General features: G+C 46.0%; 1 protein-coding gene and 1 long non-coding RNA gene across 2 annotated transcripts; one reads left to right on the top strand and one right to left on the bottom strand.

The window, feature by feature from the left end:
• The first annotated feature begins 1,584 nt into the window (after positions 1–1,584).
• Positions 1,585–17,029, top strand: LOC310663571 (trans-1,2-dihydrobenzene-1,2-diol dehydrogenase-like). Its single transcript, XM_083411560.1, has 7 exons — positions 1,585–1,882; positions 10,231–10,342; positions 11,562–11,725; positions 14,199–14,451; positions 14,548–14,672; positions 15,831–15,981; positions 16,865–17,029. The coding sequence occupies exons 1-7, from the start codon at positions 1,793–1,795 to the stop codon at positions 17,002–17,004; spliced, it is 1,035 nt and encodes a 344-aa protein (XP_083267686.1). The 5' UTR covers positions 1,585–1,792; the 3' UTR covers positions 17,005–17,029.
• LOC310663574 lies at positions 3,881–10,223 on the bottom strand. The gene is made up of 2 exons (XR_014504535.1): positions 9,976–10,223; positions 3,881–4,913 (listed from the first exon to the last, which is right to left on the bottom strand). It is a non-coding gene; the product is annotated as an uncharacterized lncRNA (long non-coding RNA).
• Positions 17,030–17,585: the final 556 nt, after the last annotated feature.

Below are 17,585 nucleotides of genomic sequence, written 5' to 3'. Positions count from 1 at the left end.
AAAAGGAATATACAACGCGATTGTGCCAAAGTGTTGGTACATATATGACTCTGGAATATTTCCTTTTTCCCCCTTTTGTATATTATCCTTGTATATAGTATAACAAGTCCTGTGATGTAATATGATAATATTTATTAATGTAACATAAGAATTATAAAAAAAGAAAAAAGAAAGCTAATTGAGTGATTGATTAATTAATTTAAATTATTTATCTCCTCTTCCTTTCTAAAGTGCAGAGCAGTGCACAATTAAACCCAATAAAATATATTACTATTATTATTATTATTATTATTATTTCACTTATTCACAAGTTCCCACCAAAAAGTCTCAAAATGACATACAGATCCACGAAACACACACAAAGCTTAAGATCAGTTAAAAACAAACACAGCGATAAAAGAGAACTACAATAAAAGAGAAATATTATCCAGATAGCGCTCATTCAGTAATATTGTAAGAACAAACAAAGATGAGAGAAAGGAATGACAGAAAACAATGAAACCCACAACTGTGCAAATAACTAGGAGGGCACAAGAGCCTGATTAAATGGCAAAGTTTTCACTACCCTCTGAAATGCAAGCAGTGAAGGAAGGAGCTGTGTGAGAGAGGAAGATTCGCAGGGTGAAGACTGTGTAACAGACACAGAACCTAAGTAGCAGGAAACAAGCTTTCACCAGCATCACTGAGAAAAAGCTTTGTCAGTTGATTTCTACCTGTTATGCAGCTCTGTGCTGTCTGCTGAACTTAGCCGCTGCCCAGTTTTGCTGCCTGCTGGTGGGATCCAGTAATGGACAGCTGGGTGGGGGTGGAGATGCTTGCTTAAACTGCAAAACGTCCACTGATCCTCAGGAAAGGGGCCGCAGCTTCATGAGGGAGCACTGAGAGAGATGGTCCATGTTTCAAGTTTCTTACATCTCCATTTACAGTACAAGAATCTCAAGTGCCAAGGCTGGGGGAAGGGCCCAAACCCACCCGCTCTGAATTCCTGAATAGCAATCAGGTTCAGAATTGGGGGTGGGGAAACTGTCAAGTTTGGGTTCCCTCAGTTTCTCATCCCCCCCCCCCCCATCCTCTGATCTCCACATCAGGTTTTTGGGATTGTTTGTTTTTTAAGTCCGCATGAAAATTCATCAGCATTTTCGTAAGAATTTCTCCCAATATATATATATATATATATATATATATATATATATATATACATGGTTGTATGCAACGTTGCCTAATATACAGACATTTGCAGAACAATTTCCACTGATGCGATGCAATTTTTGAACGTTATTTTAATGAATTCTTGCAATTCTTATGGACCTTTCAAACACTTTTATTTTTGGCACTCTTTACTTGGCATGGCAGAATTCGGAGAATTTCAAAGGATGGCTTTGTTGTTCCAGAAAGTGCAGATTACTTAGATTTACCTTGAAATGCAAAATGTGTCTTCCTCCCCACCCTCTGGCCCATACTCAAAATAGACCCTACCAGGCTAGATGGATCAGCGGCCTGACTCCGTGTAAGGTAGCGTTGGTCATGTGTTCAACCCACGCGCTTGCCCTGAAAAGCCAGGATTCCTCCTCCCTGTCCTGTGCATCATTGCCTCATTCCTCTTCTCACCTGCGCGAACACTTCTGGAAGTAGGCAAGCAGGCCTCTACCTGCCCTTGGGCTCCCCAGCCTGCCTCTTTACGCTAAGCCTCAGCCCTCTGTGTGGGCAGCTGAGTGACAAACTGCTGCACCCTCCTGAAGAAAACAGGCAGAAGGAACAGCACCTCTCCGCCGCATCGCTTCAGGAATTCAAAATGGCTCTCCGTTGGGGGATCTGCTCCGCTGGGAAGATCAGCCACGATTTCATCGTGGCCTTGAAGACTTTGCCGGCAGTGGATCACAAGGTTGGATAACAGGCCTGGAGCAAATGGTGTGGGCGGGTGGCATGGGGGCACAGGGCAACCAAGACCAGGTTCTATCACACTTTGCAGATAGAATTGCCAGCTTTCTTCTGGAAGAGCTTCTGTGCCATTAAGAGCTCCCTGTCACTAGAAACGTAGCTGGCAAAGCTTTCCCTCCCCATGCTAGAAAAGTGAGGGGCCTTAGCTTTGCGGTGGAGCATGTGGTTTTTGTGGGGTGGCACTGTGGGTTAAACCACAGAGCCTAGGACTTGCCGATCAGAAGGTCGGCAGTTCGAATCCCCTGACAGGGTGAGCTCCCGTTGCTCAGTCCCTGCTCCTGCTAACCTAGCAGTTCGAAAGCACGTCAAAGTGCAAGTAGAGAAATAGGTACCGCTCCGCCGGGAAGGTAAACGGCGTTTCCGTGCGCTGCTCTGGTTCGCCAGAAGCGGCTTAGTCATGCTGGCCACATGAACCGGAAACTGTACGCCGGCTTCCTCGGCCAATAAAGCGAGATGAGCGCCGCAACCCTAGAGTCGTCCATGACTGGACCTAATGGTCAGGGGTCCCTTTACCCTTTACCCTATATGTGGTTTTTGCAGGCAGAAGTTCTGTCTCTGCTATTGCCAGTTATTTTTTTTTAAAAAAAGATTCTCATGTAGTGATTCTGGAGAAAGAATTACTTTCTGGAGAAAGACCTGGAAGAACAGCTGCCAGTCAGAGTAGAGAACAGTGGGGTAGAGGGACAAATTGCCCCATTTTCTATGAGGGGAAGCTTGGTTATAAGCTCAGCTGTGGGGCTCATGCTTTGCATACAGAAGTTCCCAAGCTCCATCCCTGGTGCATCCGGCTAGGGCTGGAATAGGCTCCCTGCCTGGAACCCTGGAAAGCTGCAGGCAGACAGTGGCGACAACCCTGAACGAGTGACATGGACTAGCGGTTTAATGTGGTGTAGGGCTGTTTCCCGTGCCTCAAAAGCCCCTGCCTTCTCTGTTTCTGCTTCACAGGCGGATGTTAAAAGACACAGGTGTCCTGCCAGAAATTAAGTGTTGACAATAAGAGCGAACGTGGCATAGTGGTTACAGCAGTATTTCTCAGACTTGGGTTTCCCGCTGCTGTTGGACTACAACTCCCACCCTCCCTGACTACTGGCCCTGCCAGCTACGAATAATGGGAGTTGTAGTCCAACAACAGCTGAGGACCCAAGTTCGAGAAAAAACTGGGGTTAGAGTGTTGAATGGCTCAGCCATAAAGCTCGCTGGGTGTCCTTGGGCCATTCACGGTCTCTCAGACTAATCTCTACCTCGCAGGGTTGCTGTGAGGATAAAATGGGGAGGGGATTGCCATGCATGTCGCCTTGAGCTCCTTGGAGGAAAGCTGGGATATAAATGTAACTTAAAAACAAGAAGTGCCGGAGTGGAACCCCCAACAGCAGTGCCATTCCATTACATGATGGGCTGCTCTTCTCCTGATCTGCCATTCCAGGAACCATCACTTTCTTTGACTGCTGGTGCTCCAGTCTTGGCCACTTTGCTTCCATGTAACACTGACTATGTGGACCTGTATGCATGGTCTGTGTGATTTATCAGGGAGCTGCCTTATACCAAGTCAAACCACTTGGTCCATCTAGCTCAGGGTCATCAGGACGGACATGGTTTGGTCTACCAACCTGGTGCCCGCCAAAACATCTGGAGGGCACCAGACTGGCAAAGGTTGGGCTAGCCTGTCTCCACTGCCTAGAAGCAGCTCTCCAGAGTAGAAAAGGTTACAAGGGAAAGAGTCGCAACATTTTGCTGCAGTTCTGGATAGTAGCAGTCTTTTCTTTTAACTAACTGACAAAAACAACAACAACAAGCAGAGCATGACCGCCACTCCTTCAAGAGAAAAGATGTCTTCATGAGAAAAGTGCATTTTGGGCAGCCACCCAAGGCTACACCCCCAGTTTCAGCTAACATCAGCTAAAAGCTCCCAACTCTCTGTCTCTTGCCTTTGAAAAACTGCCAGCTGTTATTTCTGCTATCCCTTCTCTCAGCTCAAGGGTGTCATCTTCTTCAAGCTCTGATGGGTATCTTATTCAAACAGACAAAACAAAACACAGAAAGATTCCAAAAGATCTCCTCCGGATGATCTGATTACTAAGCATTCATCCTAATTTGCTTGCACAAAGCTTCCACATAGGTTAGATGGTGCCAGTTTCTTATTAAGCATTCGTTCTTATTTGTTTGTGGTGTTGTTATGTGATAATGAGCACTCATCCTGATCTGATTGTGCAGCATTTATACATCGCATTGTTAAACATTTGTGCACGCCACACTTCTCACTTGCTGACAAAGCCCATCCGCCTGGCCCTGATCCTGGCATCTCCCTGAAGCTTAGAGACACAAGTTTTAGTTTTGCAAAGCTGCTCCCTCTCTTCACCACACACCTGGGTTTGATATGTGCAGCCTTATACAGATCCCACTACACCTCAGGTAAGCATGAAATCCCTCCTAGGAGCCACACCTCGAGATTCGGGATTTGTCAGAACTTATTGCGCATTACAGCCAAATGCTGCAAAAAGATCTAACCCGGAAGAGTAGCTGTTCCCTGCTTCTGTACTCATAATCACCAAAGGGCACTATCATCACTCACATGGGTTGAGGGTGAGGGTGAAAGGCACCATTCTTTATACAGTACTGACTTTTGAAAGGGGCCATAGCTCAGTAGGCAGAGCACCTGCTTTGCATGCAGAAGGTCCCAAGTTTAATTCCTGACATCTCCAAGTAGGGATGGGGGAAGAGGTCCCTGACTCAGTGGCGAAAGAAGGCTCTTCAGCACCCGGGGCGAGGTGTTGAGGAGCAGGGCAAACCACCCACAGGGGTGGGGCAAACCGAATGGCGGTGCATGCGCGCTACCGATACAGACAGCGCATGTGTGGCACCAATACCAACGGCACTCGAGCAGTGCCCATAATGACAGCACGCACGCGCCCTCGGCTGCCCTACAGAGAGTGTAGCCCTCGGCTGGCTGCCATTTTGACACCCTCCCTTGGGTGACACTGTCAGTGTTTGTAAAAAGCAAAAAAAAAAGGAGGAAAGGGTTCTGACCTCCCTTTGTCTCCTCGTCGGCACAAAAAGAGTCCACGAGAATATCCTTGCAGAGTTTTATTATCAAAAGTCCTTGTGCAAAACACGACTGAATAACTACACACACCAGCACCAATCAACCAACCAACCCAAACACCAGCCTCCAGACACCAGCCTCAGCAACAAACTAACATTTCTCACTTATATATACAACTTGCTGCAAGCTGCTGAGTCATGCTGACCCAGCTTTATTCGCATTAAAGAAACAGCGGCCATTTTAGCCGTGACACCCCTTCTGTTTCTTAAATGCGAAAAACCCCAACAGAAACAATACATACATACATTATATACATAAACCCAGTTTTGTCATCAATTCATTATGGCATGTTGCTGGCAAAGGCTTGGTAAACAAATCAGCAATATTATCTTGTGATTGACAATACTCTAGTTTGATTACCCCATTCTGTACACAATCTCTAACATTCGCATGACGGATAGCAATATGTTTTGATGCGGATTTCATTATTTCTGAGCCCGCTAATGCAATGCACGATTGGCTATCTTCATATACTTGGATAGGCAAATCTACTTTACAATCTAGATCTTTTAGTATCTGTATAAACCACATGATTTCATTGCATGCTAGCGACAGGCTCCCATATTCTGCCTCACAGGATGAGGTCGCAACAAATCCTTGTTTCTTTGACCTCCATCCAATTATGGAATTGGCAAACATCATAACCATTCCACTTGTAGATTTTCTGGTAGCTACACAGCTTCCCCAGTCCGCATCAACAAATACTTCTAGTTTTTCATCTTGTGTACTAGATATCTTTAAACATACATTTAATGTCCCCTTTAGATATCTGATAAGCCTTTTCAAAGCACACCAATCAGCAGTACTGGGTTTAGATACACGTTGGCTCAGAACATTTGTAGCACATGCAATGTCTGGCCTTGACCACTGGCTTAAATACAACAGTGATCCTATTTTTGAGTGATACAACTCAGGCTGATCAAATTCATCATCACACACTGTCTTTGTGAAATCTGGTGTCATGGGAGTCTGAACTGGCTTGCAGTTTTCCATGCCAAACTGCTCTATCAAGCGAAGAATTTTCTCTTTCTGACTCAATAGGAAGCTTCCATCTGCTTCCTGCCTTACTTCTACTCCCAAGTAATTGCTTACAGGCCCTAAGGCTTTAAGCTTAAACCTCTTTTCCAGTTGACTTGTGAGCTTCTGGATCTCATCTGTGGAACTCCCTGCTACAAGCAAATCATCAACAAAGACTAAGAGCATTAGATATTTGTTGCCTGTCCCCTTAGTGTACAGACATGGATCAGCCACACTCCTTTTAAAACCAAGTTTTATAAGGGCTTCATTTAAATACTGGTTCCAACACCTTCCACTTTGTTTGAGACCGTAAACAGCCTTTTTCAAACGCCAGACTGCACCATTCCCCTCTTCAAACCCAGGGGGTTGTCTCATTAACACTTCATGGTCTAAATTTGCATGCAGATATGCAGCATCAACATCAAAATGGTGCACTGCTAGTTGTCTTACAGCAGCAATGGAAAGCATTAAACGAAAAGTTTCACTCTTTACAGTGGGAGAAAACACTTCATCATAACTCTCCCCTTTAATCTGAGTGAACCCTCTGGCTACTAATCTGGCTCGAAAACGTGGTTCCCCAGATGCAAGGGTTTTCCTTTTGTAAACCCACTTGCATGACACCACTCTGCCACCAGGTGGCAGCATTATGACATCAAACACTTTGTTACGTTTAAAAGAGTCCATTTCTTCTTTCATAGCTTGTTCCCACAAAGCACGTTCCCCAGGGGGTAAGTCTAAGACTTCATTATAACTTTGTGGTTCCACACAACTCACATTGCATACTCTCACTCCTCCTAGGGTCAAACGCTGAGGAGGTACACCCTTGTTTGAACGCTGGGAGCGTCTAGGCACAACTACTTCTTCTTCCCTCCTTATCTCTGGCTCCTCTTCCTCTAGAGAAGAAGTATTATCTATTGCCACATCTTTTGGGGAAATCTGTGCCTCCTCCTCATCCTGCTCTTGTGTTGCCAATGGCTGAGAAGAAGCCTCTTCTCTTACTTGCAGGGGCAGTAGGCAATCTGGGTTGGCATGGATCGCAGTCCATCTGTCCTGGTCAGCGAAGTCTGCACTTCGTGACAGAACCACGCGTCCTGGGCATAAATTGAAACGCCACCCTTTGCCATAGGACTGATATCCCACAAACCGCAGTCTCTGCGCTCTAGCGCCCCCTTTCTGGCGCTGAGCTTTGGGGATATTTACATGTGCCCAAGAACCCCAGTTATGGAGCATTTTCCAATCTGGTTCTTTCCCAAACAACACACGATAAGGAATATCTTTTATAGAGCTAGACCAGGTTCTATTAATCAAAAAGTTCGCTGTGAGAAAAGCCTCGCCCCACAGCCTATGGTTGTGACCCAATCCTGCATCCACTAGCAGGCAGTCCTTTACTGACTGTATTACAGCCCCACGTCTTTCACACAGACTATTTTCAGCAGGGCTATAAGGGTTAGTCAAGCGGTGAGTGATCCCCTTACGTCGCAACCATGCCCCAAATTGTTTGTTCAGAAATTCTCCGCCCCTATCTGTTTGCAACTGCACAACAGGGCGAGCGAAGAGCTTTTCAGCTTGGGCAACCCATTCTCTGAATGTGGGGAAACACTCAGATTTCTGCTTTAACAAAAACAACCAACTAAAACGTGATTTATCATCTATTACCAGAAAAGCATATCTGGCGCCCCCTTCAGTCTTCTGTGGGAAAGGGCCTATCACGTCACAATGGACAAGTTCTAAAACCTCTTTAGATACTCTGTCACTTTTAGAAGCCACAGGCTTCCTCTTAGATTTGGCCATTTTACATACATTGCAGTCTAGGAAACAGTTACAGCTATTTACTTTTAGGTTCTTGCACACCTTTTGCATTTCTGAAAGCACACGGAAATTGGCGTGACCCAGTTTTCTGTGCAGTTCATGTACACACCCCTTATGAACTGGCAAATTATCCTGAACCACCTGGGCTGCTTTAACAGGCTTGTCCTGCATTACATATAACCCATTTTCCAACTTTGCATGGCCACATACCTGAGTTCCATTCTTTATCAGACAGCCATCCTGCGTGAACTTAACACTATACCCTGCTTTAATCAAACAGCTTACAGACAGCAAACAATAGTCCAAGCTGCTGACAAACAGAGTCTCTGGTAGAGTAGTGTTCAAGCACTGCAGGAAACATGTTCCCTGGCCATCAATCTTGCTTCTGTGACCATCAGCAAGATAGATTGAGTCTTTTCCATCGGTTGGCTTCTCCAGGGTCTTAAAGTCCTCCCGACGGTTGCAGATAATCCTGCTGCTCCCAGAGTCCAGCAACCATGTTCCTCGAGGTATCTTCCTCTCCTCTCGAGAAAATGCAGACACAAACTGAGCAGAACGCGTGTTCTTCTTCCCTGAAGAGAACCCCTTCTGCTTACGTTTCTGCGTCGATTGCTGTCTCTGCTCCATGTCGTCTCCTGGAAGTCTTGCCCTGCATTGACGTTGGAGATGCCCGGGTTGGTTGCATCTATAGCACCTCCTCACCGCCATGGCCAAGTCCAAGCCTTGGCGTTGCTCCATTGGCAGGTTCTGCTGCCGGCCCCCTTGACTGTAACTCCTCCGCTCTTGGAGTTCAGCCTGTTTATCTGACCTTCTTTCTGCTTCTTCGGTCAATCTGCCAACCACATACTCAAGGGTCAGATCTCGGGGACGCATACTCTCCATGCTGTTAATTACCGGCAACCAGCTTTCAGGCAAACTTGAAAGGATAATGTAGGTTTGGTCAGTCTCATCATAACGCTTACCTCTCTGCTGTAGTTGAAGAAACAGAGATTTCAGCATTTGAAGATGAGTTGCCAAACTCTCACCTTCTTTCATAACAGTCCTGAACAGCCTTCTGGTCAGAGAAATTATAGTTCCAGCAGTTTCTCTGACATGCATTGCCCTTAATAAATTCCAGCACTCAAACGCTGTGCTGGCATTTGCTACATGCAATAACTGAGAGTTGCTCAAACACAGCATAATTTGGGCACGAGCCCTTTCATCTAGTCGTTTTTTCTCAGCAGAGTCAGTTCTCAAAACCTCAGTTTCAAAACAGTCCCATAGTCCATCGCTCCTTAACAACTGCTGCATTTTAATTGACCAACTCAGCCAGTTGCTTTCTGAGAGAAGTTCAAAAGGGATGCCTCCCCCAATATTTACAACTTGGGGAGACTGGAAATCTGCCATCTCTGCTGGTGCTTGCTGAGCCCCTTCTGTGGGGCCTCCAGCAATCTCTCCTGACTCTCTCTTTAGAGTCCAACTGGATGGTCCTGGCTGGCACTCACCGGCTTCTAGCTGCTGCCTCTGTTGACTCTCAGGTCCCGCCTGGCTCTGCAACTGGTGTAGCCGCTCTTTGAGTCGCCTACTGTGGTCCTCCAGCAGTTCAAACTGTTCCAGTAGCCGACGCTGAGTGCTTTCTTCATCCTCAGATCCTAGCCGCTCCAGCGTCGCTGCAGACAGTTACAGCTTGCCACCAACTGCTCCAACGCACAGCCACTGGCTCCGTACACCACCAGGACTCACCAGCTCCCTGCTGAGATGCTGTCAGTCGTTTTGCACTCTGCACATGCTCAGAAACACTGGGCCCATAACCTGTCAGTGTTTGTAAAAAGCAAAAAAAAAAGGAGGAAAGGGTTCTGACCTCCCTTTGTCTCCTCGTCGGCACAAAAAGAGTCCACGAGAATATCCTTGCAGAGTTTTATTATCAAAAGTCCTTGTGCAAAACACGACTGAATAACTACACACACCAGCACCAATCAACCAACCAACCCAAACACCAGCCTCCAGACACCAGCCTCAGCAACAAACTAACATTTCTCACTTATATATACAACTTGCTGCAAGCTGCTGAGTCATGCTGACCCAGCTTTATTCGCATTAAAGAAACAGCGGCCATTTTAGCCGTGACAGACACCCAGGGCGGCCCCCCACCCCCTCCTTCCTACACCGCTGCTCTGACTGAAACCCTGGAGTCGTTGCCTGTCAGTGCAGACTATATTAAAGCTAGATGGACCAATGCTGACTCACTATAAAGCAGACTCCTATCATTCTTGTGATGGTACGAAAGTGATCAGTTTGTAACTCTGGCGTTCAGTTACAAACTAGAGTGATGTGAGGCTCTGTTGTTCACAACCTCTTGTCTCATAGGCTGGCTCTTCCCTCCCCAGGTGGCCGCCATCGCTTCTCGAGACCTCAAGCGCTCTGAGGAATATGCCAAGCAGCATAATATTCCTAAGGCCTATGGATCGTACGAGGAATTGGCAAACGACCCTGACATAGGTGAGGCGGATGGAGCTTGGAAAATCAGCCCAAGTGGGGAAAGGGGAACGAGGCATGATCTTCTAAGGCAGCCTTCCTCAGCTTGGTGCCCTCCATATGTTCTGGATTATGCCTCCCATCAGGCCCAGCCAGCACCCAGGCCCAGAGTCAGGGATGATGGGAGGGTACCATCTTGAGGGTACCAAGTTAGGGAAGGCTGTTCTAATGGAATCTGGATATCAAACTGGGAACAGCTTTCAGACAGGAAGACATCAGACGCCACCCTCTGTATGTCCCTTGTACACATCTCTCAGTGACTCTGCAAAAGAACAATAGGAAGCGGTCTCATAGCAGGTCAGACTGCCGAGCTTGCTTAACAACGGGCATTATGTGTCTCTTATGTGTATTTTAATGCACTGAATAGAGTGAAAGATTATGAGGCACAGGGGTGTGTGTGTATGAACTTAACAGCACTTAGCTTATATTTTTTAGTTGCTATTTGTTGGAGTTGTTAATATTGTTTTATAGATTATAAATGTCGATTTGTTAATCACATAACATTACGTTTGTTGTCATTGTGACGTTTCGCTTATTTCTGTTAATAGTGTTTTACAGGTTGCAATCATTTTGTTGCAGATTTGTTAATTATTTTATATGATTTATATGAAGAAGCGGCATGGAAGGACTGTGCTATGAGGAAAGACAGTCCTTTTCTTGCAGAACAGAAGCTAAATGATCTGCACATGGAGAAGGAGAAGGCCATTCCGCCTCCCCATGGACAGATTGCTAAGCGGCTGAGAAGACAGTGAGATGCTGGTGGCTCAGTTGGGAAGGCTGTGTGGGCTGGATCAGGCCAGGCCCATAGGCTGCTATATTAAACAGACCCCTATATTAAACATACTCCAGCCTTCTCAGGATCTGGAACCCAGCCAGAATAAGGAGCAAAACTCAGATTCTTGGTTTCCCTCCAGTGGTTTCATAGTGGTGGGGTTCAAGTTACCATGGAAAGTCCCACCTTCTAACATAGAAGCTTTGCCCACTAATCCTGGATCTTTGAGGGGTTGGCCGCGATAGTTAGTGGTGAGCGAATGCTCTCTACATTTGCTCAGAAACACCTTTATCATTTCACTAGTTTCAGGTCACAGAAAAACAGACTGAGGTTGAGCCTACAGGTTTTGCGGCTAAAATTTTGCTTTGCTCCCCGTTTTCTGCTCCCCATCTGCCGGGATCCCTCTTTCAGACGTGGTCTATGTGGGGTCGGTCCATACTCAGCATCATGCACTCGTCCTCCTCTTCCTCCGTGCGAAGAAGAACGTCCTCTGTGAAAAACCCATGGGCATGAATGCAGCAGAAGTCTGGGACATGGTACAAGTGGCTAAGGAGAACAATGTGTTCCTCATGGAGGTAGGAAATATTGGGGCAATGTTGGAAGCAGTCAGTGTGATCCAGCAGGAAAAGAGTGGAGACTGTCTGGAAGATATGGGTTCAAGTCCTATTTCTGCCTGTTTATTGAGCATTCATGCTGATTTGCTTGCATAAAGCTTACACAGAGGTTAGGTTACATCTGGTCTTCATTTAACATTCATTTTTATTTGTTTGCACTGAGGTTATATGGCAATGAGCACTCATCTGATTTGTTTGCACAGTAGTTCTACATCTTTATGTTAATCAGTTGTTTATCCCACAGTTTTTACTACTTTTCTGCACCACTTTCCTAACTGCAAGAAGTCCTTCTTAAAAAAATTAAAAAGTGGATTTGTTGTACAAGAGCAACAGAATATTTTAATCATTGTGCTAAATTTCTGGTAAACAGTTGAATCCATCCAGCAAATTACTGACAGTCTAGAGGCGGCCTTTCTAGCTAATTATGGTTTACTGTGAATGAGCACTATGCTATTGCACACTCCTCCCCTGTTGCAACCGGAAAGCCTTAGTTTCCTGTTACATCTCAACCAGGGATCATGGTTTGCTTGATGATTGCTAGCCAATCTTAAAGCTGTGGTTTGTTGCTGGCGTTTGCCGATACTGGCTTATTAGAAAGCAACAAACCACAATCTCTGGTAATGGGAAGACTGATAAATTGGTAACAGGTTCAAGGGTCTTGTGTTAATTCACATGGCCCTATACAACATGGCCCCAAATTAGCTTACAAACAGAGACGGCTCCTGGCTGACATATAATGAGAGGGATTTCTAAAGGGTAGGTGTCACTATGCTAAAGCTTCGATTCTTGCATTGTACGGAATGGACCTCCCAATGAGATGATATTTACAGAAGGCCCTCTCCTGCAGAGCATGGTGATCAGCTGGATATATAAGGGATGAGATTCTCTTTTAGATATCTAGCTACCAAAGGAATTGCGGTTAACTGCTAGCAAGAGAACACAATTAAGCTGCTCTGAATAATGCAGGAACCAGAGTTGTCCCCACTGACCATCTTTTGGCAACACTCCCATATAGATACTGTGCAACAGGTAGAAATTCAGCAGGTGCAGCTCTCCCTTATGAATGCAGACATAATGAGGAGGAATGTTTTGTCTGCTGAATATCAGCATTGTGCAGCTGTGACAGGCACAGACGGGAAACTGGCAATCTAATAAATGTGGCAAGCTTAAAGTTTTGCAAGGCACGAGCTGACATTGCAACCTTTACCATGTGAACTCTGGGGCACTGGCAAGGTTCTGGCAAGACTGTTAGCAGTCTGGGCTGTCACTGATTTCCAGTCACATGCTGCTAATCCTGCACATTTGCTTTTGTAGATCTTTGACTCCAATAAACCCGTATATATTACCTACTGCGCTCCCTGCTCATTCCCTCCCCTGCCTCCTACACTCCCTCCCTCCTCGTTCTTCCAGTTCATCTCCCGCCTTAGGCAAAGAGGTGAGCAAGTGTAGCGGAATTCCAGCTTTTTGTTTCAATTTATAACACACCCTGAAGTTTCTAGCCCTTATGATTGCCAGGATAGAATTGAAATCTGTATGAGGATTCTCCAACTTGGATGCAAAGTGGCCTGATTCTTCCATTCTACATTGAAAGCCGCCTTATATCAAATCAGGCCAACGGTCCATCTAGCTCAATATTGTCTGCACTGACTGACAGTAGCTGTCCAGGGTTTCAGACAAAGTTCTCAACCAGCCCTACCTGGAGCTGCCAGGGATTGAATCTGACCAACCTTCTGCACTCAAGGCAGACACTCTGCCACTGATCAATGCAGTGGCGTAGCGTGGGTTGTCAGCACCCGGGGCAAGGCAAGCAATTTGCGCCCCCTATCCCGTGGATTTGCGCCCCCTAACCCTAACCCCCAGATGTTGCGCCCGGTGCGGCCGGCCCCCCCTGCACCCCCCACGCTACGCCACTGGATCAATGGTTCTTCCCCAAATCCTGTTCTTTGGTACATTCACATGTTTGAATCAGTCTTTCTTTTCCATACATCCCACTTATTTTTTCAGTTTTATCTCCTGCCAGTCACTACACTATACTGACTCTCCTTAGCCAGTCTAGTGCTTTATTTGCTGGATTTATAAACCAATGGGCTTGTTTTCTTTTTCTTCTTACCTAAAATTGCAGAGCACCTAACACATTAAACACTAGTCACTGTGGAGGGGCCAAAAAACACAGCAAAAAACCTATTCAGAAGATTCACCCCCTTCTCAGCCTTCTCTTAGTTTTACGGTTTGCACCAGGCATTGCCCACACACTTTTAAATATCTTAAGGACTAGAAACTTGGTTTGCTGAGACACTTGTTAGTATGACACACAGGCTGAAGTTCCTGAGATTCTGAAACTCTGCATGGAATGCCAAATTGTTCTTCATACCCACTCCCTCTTTCTTTTTCCGAATGGAAATGCAGGGTGTAAATTAGCCTCCATCTCTTCCAGGGCTTCTGGACACGATTCTTCCCTGTATCCGAGCAGATCCGCACTCTGCTAAGTAAGAAGGATCTTGGGGACTTGAGGGTGCTTCGAGCTCAGCTAGGCTTTCGGATGGATGACATCCCAAGGCTGGTGGATAAGAAACTGGGTGGAGGCGTCATTCTGGACTTGGGCTGCTACCTCATTCAGTTTGCATCGATGATTTTTGGGCCTGAGAAGCCACAAAGCATTACAGCCTCAGGGTTCCTACTTGAGTCAGGTGAGGCTGCTACAGTTTGTGGGAGCCCTAGGGCTATAATTAATGTTTGGGAGATATGGATTAGTGCTGCATCACCTCCTTTTCTGTGCTTCCCAGGAGCGGATGAAACCGTTGGCATCGTCCTCAACTACTCAGGGAACCGGCAGGCTGTGCTTAATTGCACCATGATGATCGATCTACCAGGAGAGGCATTAATTGGGGGAACCGATGGGATCATCAAGGTACTTGGCTAAGTGGTGTGGGTGGGCAGATGCCTGACTTGTGAGGTGGGCTTTGTTTACTTTACCAGAAGCACAAGGTCCACTGACAGGTACAAAATGGAGGCTTGGGTGTACAAAATGGTGGCTCAGCAAGACAGAGCCAGTGGCCTCCAGTACTCTGTCATCCATACCTTGGGATAGATATGCTATAAAATCTGCACCTGAGTTACTTCGAGATGAAGAATTTTAAATACCAAACTTCAGGGAGAACAGGACAGACACAATTTTTGTTGTTACTATAGATAAGCTAGTAGAAGTCGGAAACCCGGTGAATTTACTGCAAATCCTATAGTATTCTCCATTCTGCCCATCCGTAGCATGGAATATTGTGGATTCATAAATGGCAAGTGCATTATACATGATGGAACGAGGAAGACGCGCACTTTTAAAAATTAGGATTACTTACTTCTGTATCAAATTTTCTTCCCAAGACATCCAAGGCGGCATATATAGGTCTGCCCCTCACTACTTTTAAAGTCACAACAACCCTGTGAAGTAGAACGATGACACCCAAAGTCATTCAGGGAGTTTTGTGGCTGAATAGGGATCTACACCCCACTGCTCATGTTGGAGGGAAATGAAGTCCAAATGGCAAGGACAATGAAGCAGAGAGATTTTAGGCTCGGTTAGTGAGAGTTGCTGTAGAATTCAAGCTGCCACCCAAATGGTTCTGATTCATAAGTTGCCTTTGCATGTCATGAACCCCCTAGGTGACCTTAGCAAGTTGCTAGTCCTCAGTGTGAGCTGCCTCACCCGACTACATGTATAAGTGAGAACTCCTCAAGCAGCTGCAACACCCCAAAGACGAGGGCAGGCCCCTAGCAACCAAAGGGCAGCAATACCAATGGTGTTTCTGGCAATTCTGCCTCCGAGCAGCAGCGACTTCTCTTCCCCATTCACCTCACAGAACGGCAATGAACCCTGATTTCTGACCCACACACATGGAATGAAAGAGCCAACAGGGGCAACTTCCACTCCTTTCTCCATTTCTGTTGGAATTCTCTGACACCCTTAGCTGAGACTGATCAGGGAGATGAGAGTCTGATTCTGACAGAGTAGGCAAATCCCAGAGCTTCTCTGCTTCCCATCAGGAAATGCATGCTGCTTCTCTTTCTCTAGATCCCCAACCACATGAACAGCCCCACAGTCATGTTTCTCAAAGGAAAGCGGTGGGAATGGCCCCTGCCAACTTCTCCTGAACCACTGTTCTTCGAGCACGACATTGGGCTGCGATATGAAGCTGAACATGTCCGGCTGTGCCTACTGAAGGGTAAGGCTCCTGTGGAGGTGGTGTTTTTGAGGAGCATGAACAGCTCATCCAGCATCCAACCAAGTCAACCACATGTCTCTGAGGGCTGGTCCTACCATTAGGTCAGGTGTGGGGAGCCTTTGGCCCTCCAGAATGTTGCTGAACTACAACTTCCATCTTCCCTGACCACTGGGCTCTGCTTGCTGGGGCTGATGGGAGTTGAAGTTCAGCAAAATCTGGATGGCAGGATTCCCCCTAGCAACATTAGAGGTAAAGCGAGCCTTCAAACTTTTAAATTACATGAAAGGACAGCAAGTCATTAGTTATTTAATGTTTTATTGCTATTGGAAATTTACTGTAATACTAGGGAGGGGAGAGGCACCTGCAGGATAAATTATATATATTTGCCTCAGGTGCCGAAGTAACTTCAACAACCTTGGACGCTGTATGCCCCTGCCCTGCACTTTATTTGGGTGGGATTGGCAGAGGCAGCATTTGCTGCTTGGCTCAAACAAGAAAATGTATTGGGCTGCCTCAGCTTCCAAGCATCTCACAAGCAGCGCATGAAAGACAAGACTTCTCGCCTACTATATTACGCACCAGCAACTGTTACCCAGAGACATACTGGCCCTGAATCTGGAGGCTTCATATAGACATCACAGCAAATCCCCCTTCTGTCCACTAACACTGCTCGCCTAAAAACTCTGCCATAAATGTGATCCTGTTTAACTTGAGAGTAGTTTAGATTTGTGCTATCTATTAGCTTAATGAATGGCCCATTTCCTACATCGTTATTACAGGCCCAGGAAAATGTGCATAGGATTGCAGTCTAAATCTACTTTGAAACTCAGACCTCAGAATTGTACCTATTAATCCAGGTTCTATTAACCTGTCTTTTGTGCAGGTTTGAAGGAAAGTCCTGTCATGCCTTTACATGAGAGTGAAATCATAGCAACCATCTCTGATGAAGCACGAAGGCAAGTGGGTGTGATCTACGAACAAGATCGGTTCCAATGTATCAACCAATCTGAGAGCAGAAAATAAAATTTGCATTTCTTTTGTCAGAAAACATTATAATACCTGAAGAATGGCTGCATTTATGAATGTTGTTGAGTACTGTCTGGGTGAGGGCATGGAAACTTGTCTACCTGGAAAACAAATTATCTGAAAATGTGCCCAGGATATATTCTCCCTGTATCTACTGTTGTTTCAAAACACCTGGTCCTTAGAGTTAATGCATGCCTGTTAATTCCTCGAAGGGATGGCATGGAACTCAGGGGAGAAATGTTCATCCATTCCTAATCTAGTTACTCCCATTGTTGGATGTATTCCACATGGCCATAATTAGCATTTTGACCGAGAGGGTGAGGTAAGATATCATTATTTTGTTTTAAAATATTTATCTCCCGCCCCTTATTGCCAATACTCACAACCCTAGTGGAGATCTTTGGTGCATGCCTAAAATGAACATGCCGGCAGAATCAAAGGTGATGCTAGCAAATTTGGTTACTTGAGGGCCAGCAATTGAGAGAGATGCAAGTAGGCCAGGCATGGCCAAACTTGGCCTTCCAGATGTTTTCGGACTACAACTCCCACCATCCCTAGCTAAGAGAACCAGTAGTCAG

This window comes from Podarcis tiliguerta, assembly GCF_965153285.1.
Source record: "Podarcis tiliguerta genome assembly, chromosome: 13".
Classification (NCBI taxonomy): domain Eukaryota; kingdom Metazoa; phylum Chordata; class Lepidosauria; order Squamata; family Lacertidae; genus Podarcis; species Podarcis tiliguerta.
The sequence above is the reverse complement of the archived record's forward strand: the minus strand, read 5'-3'. Positions and strand labels throughout refer to the sequence as shown.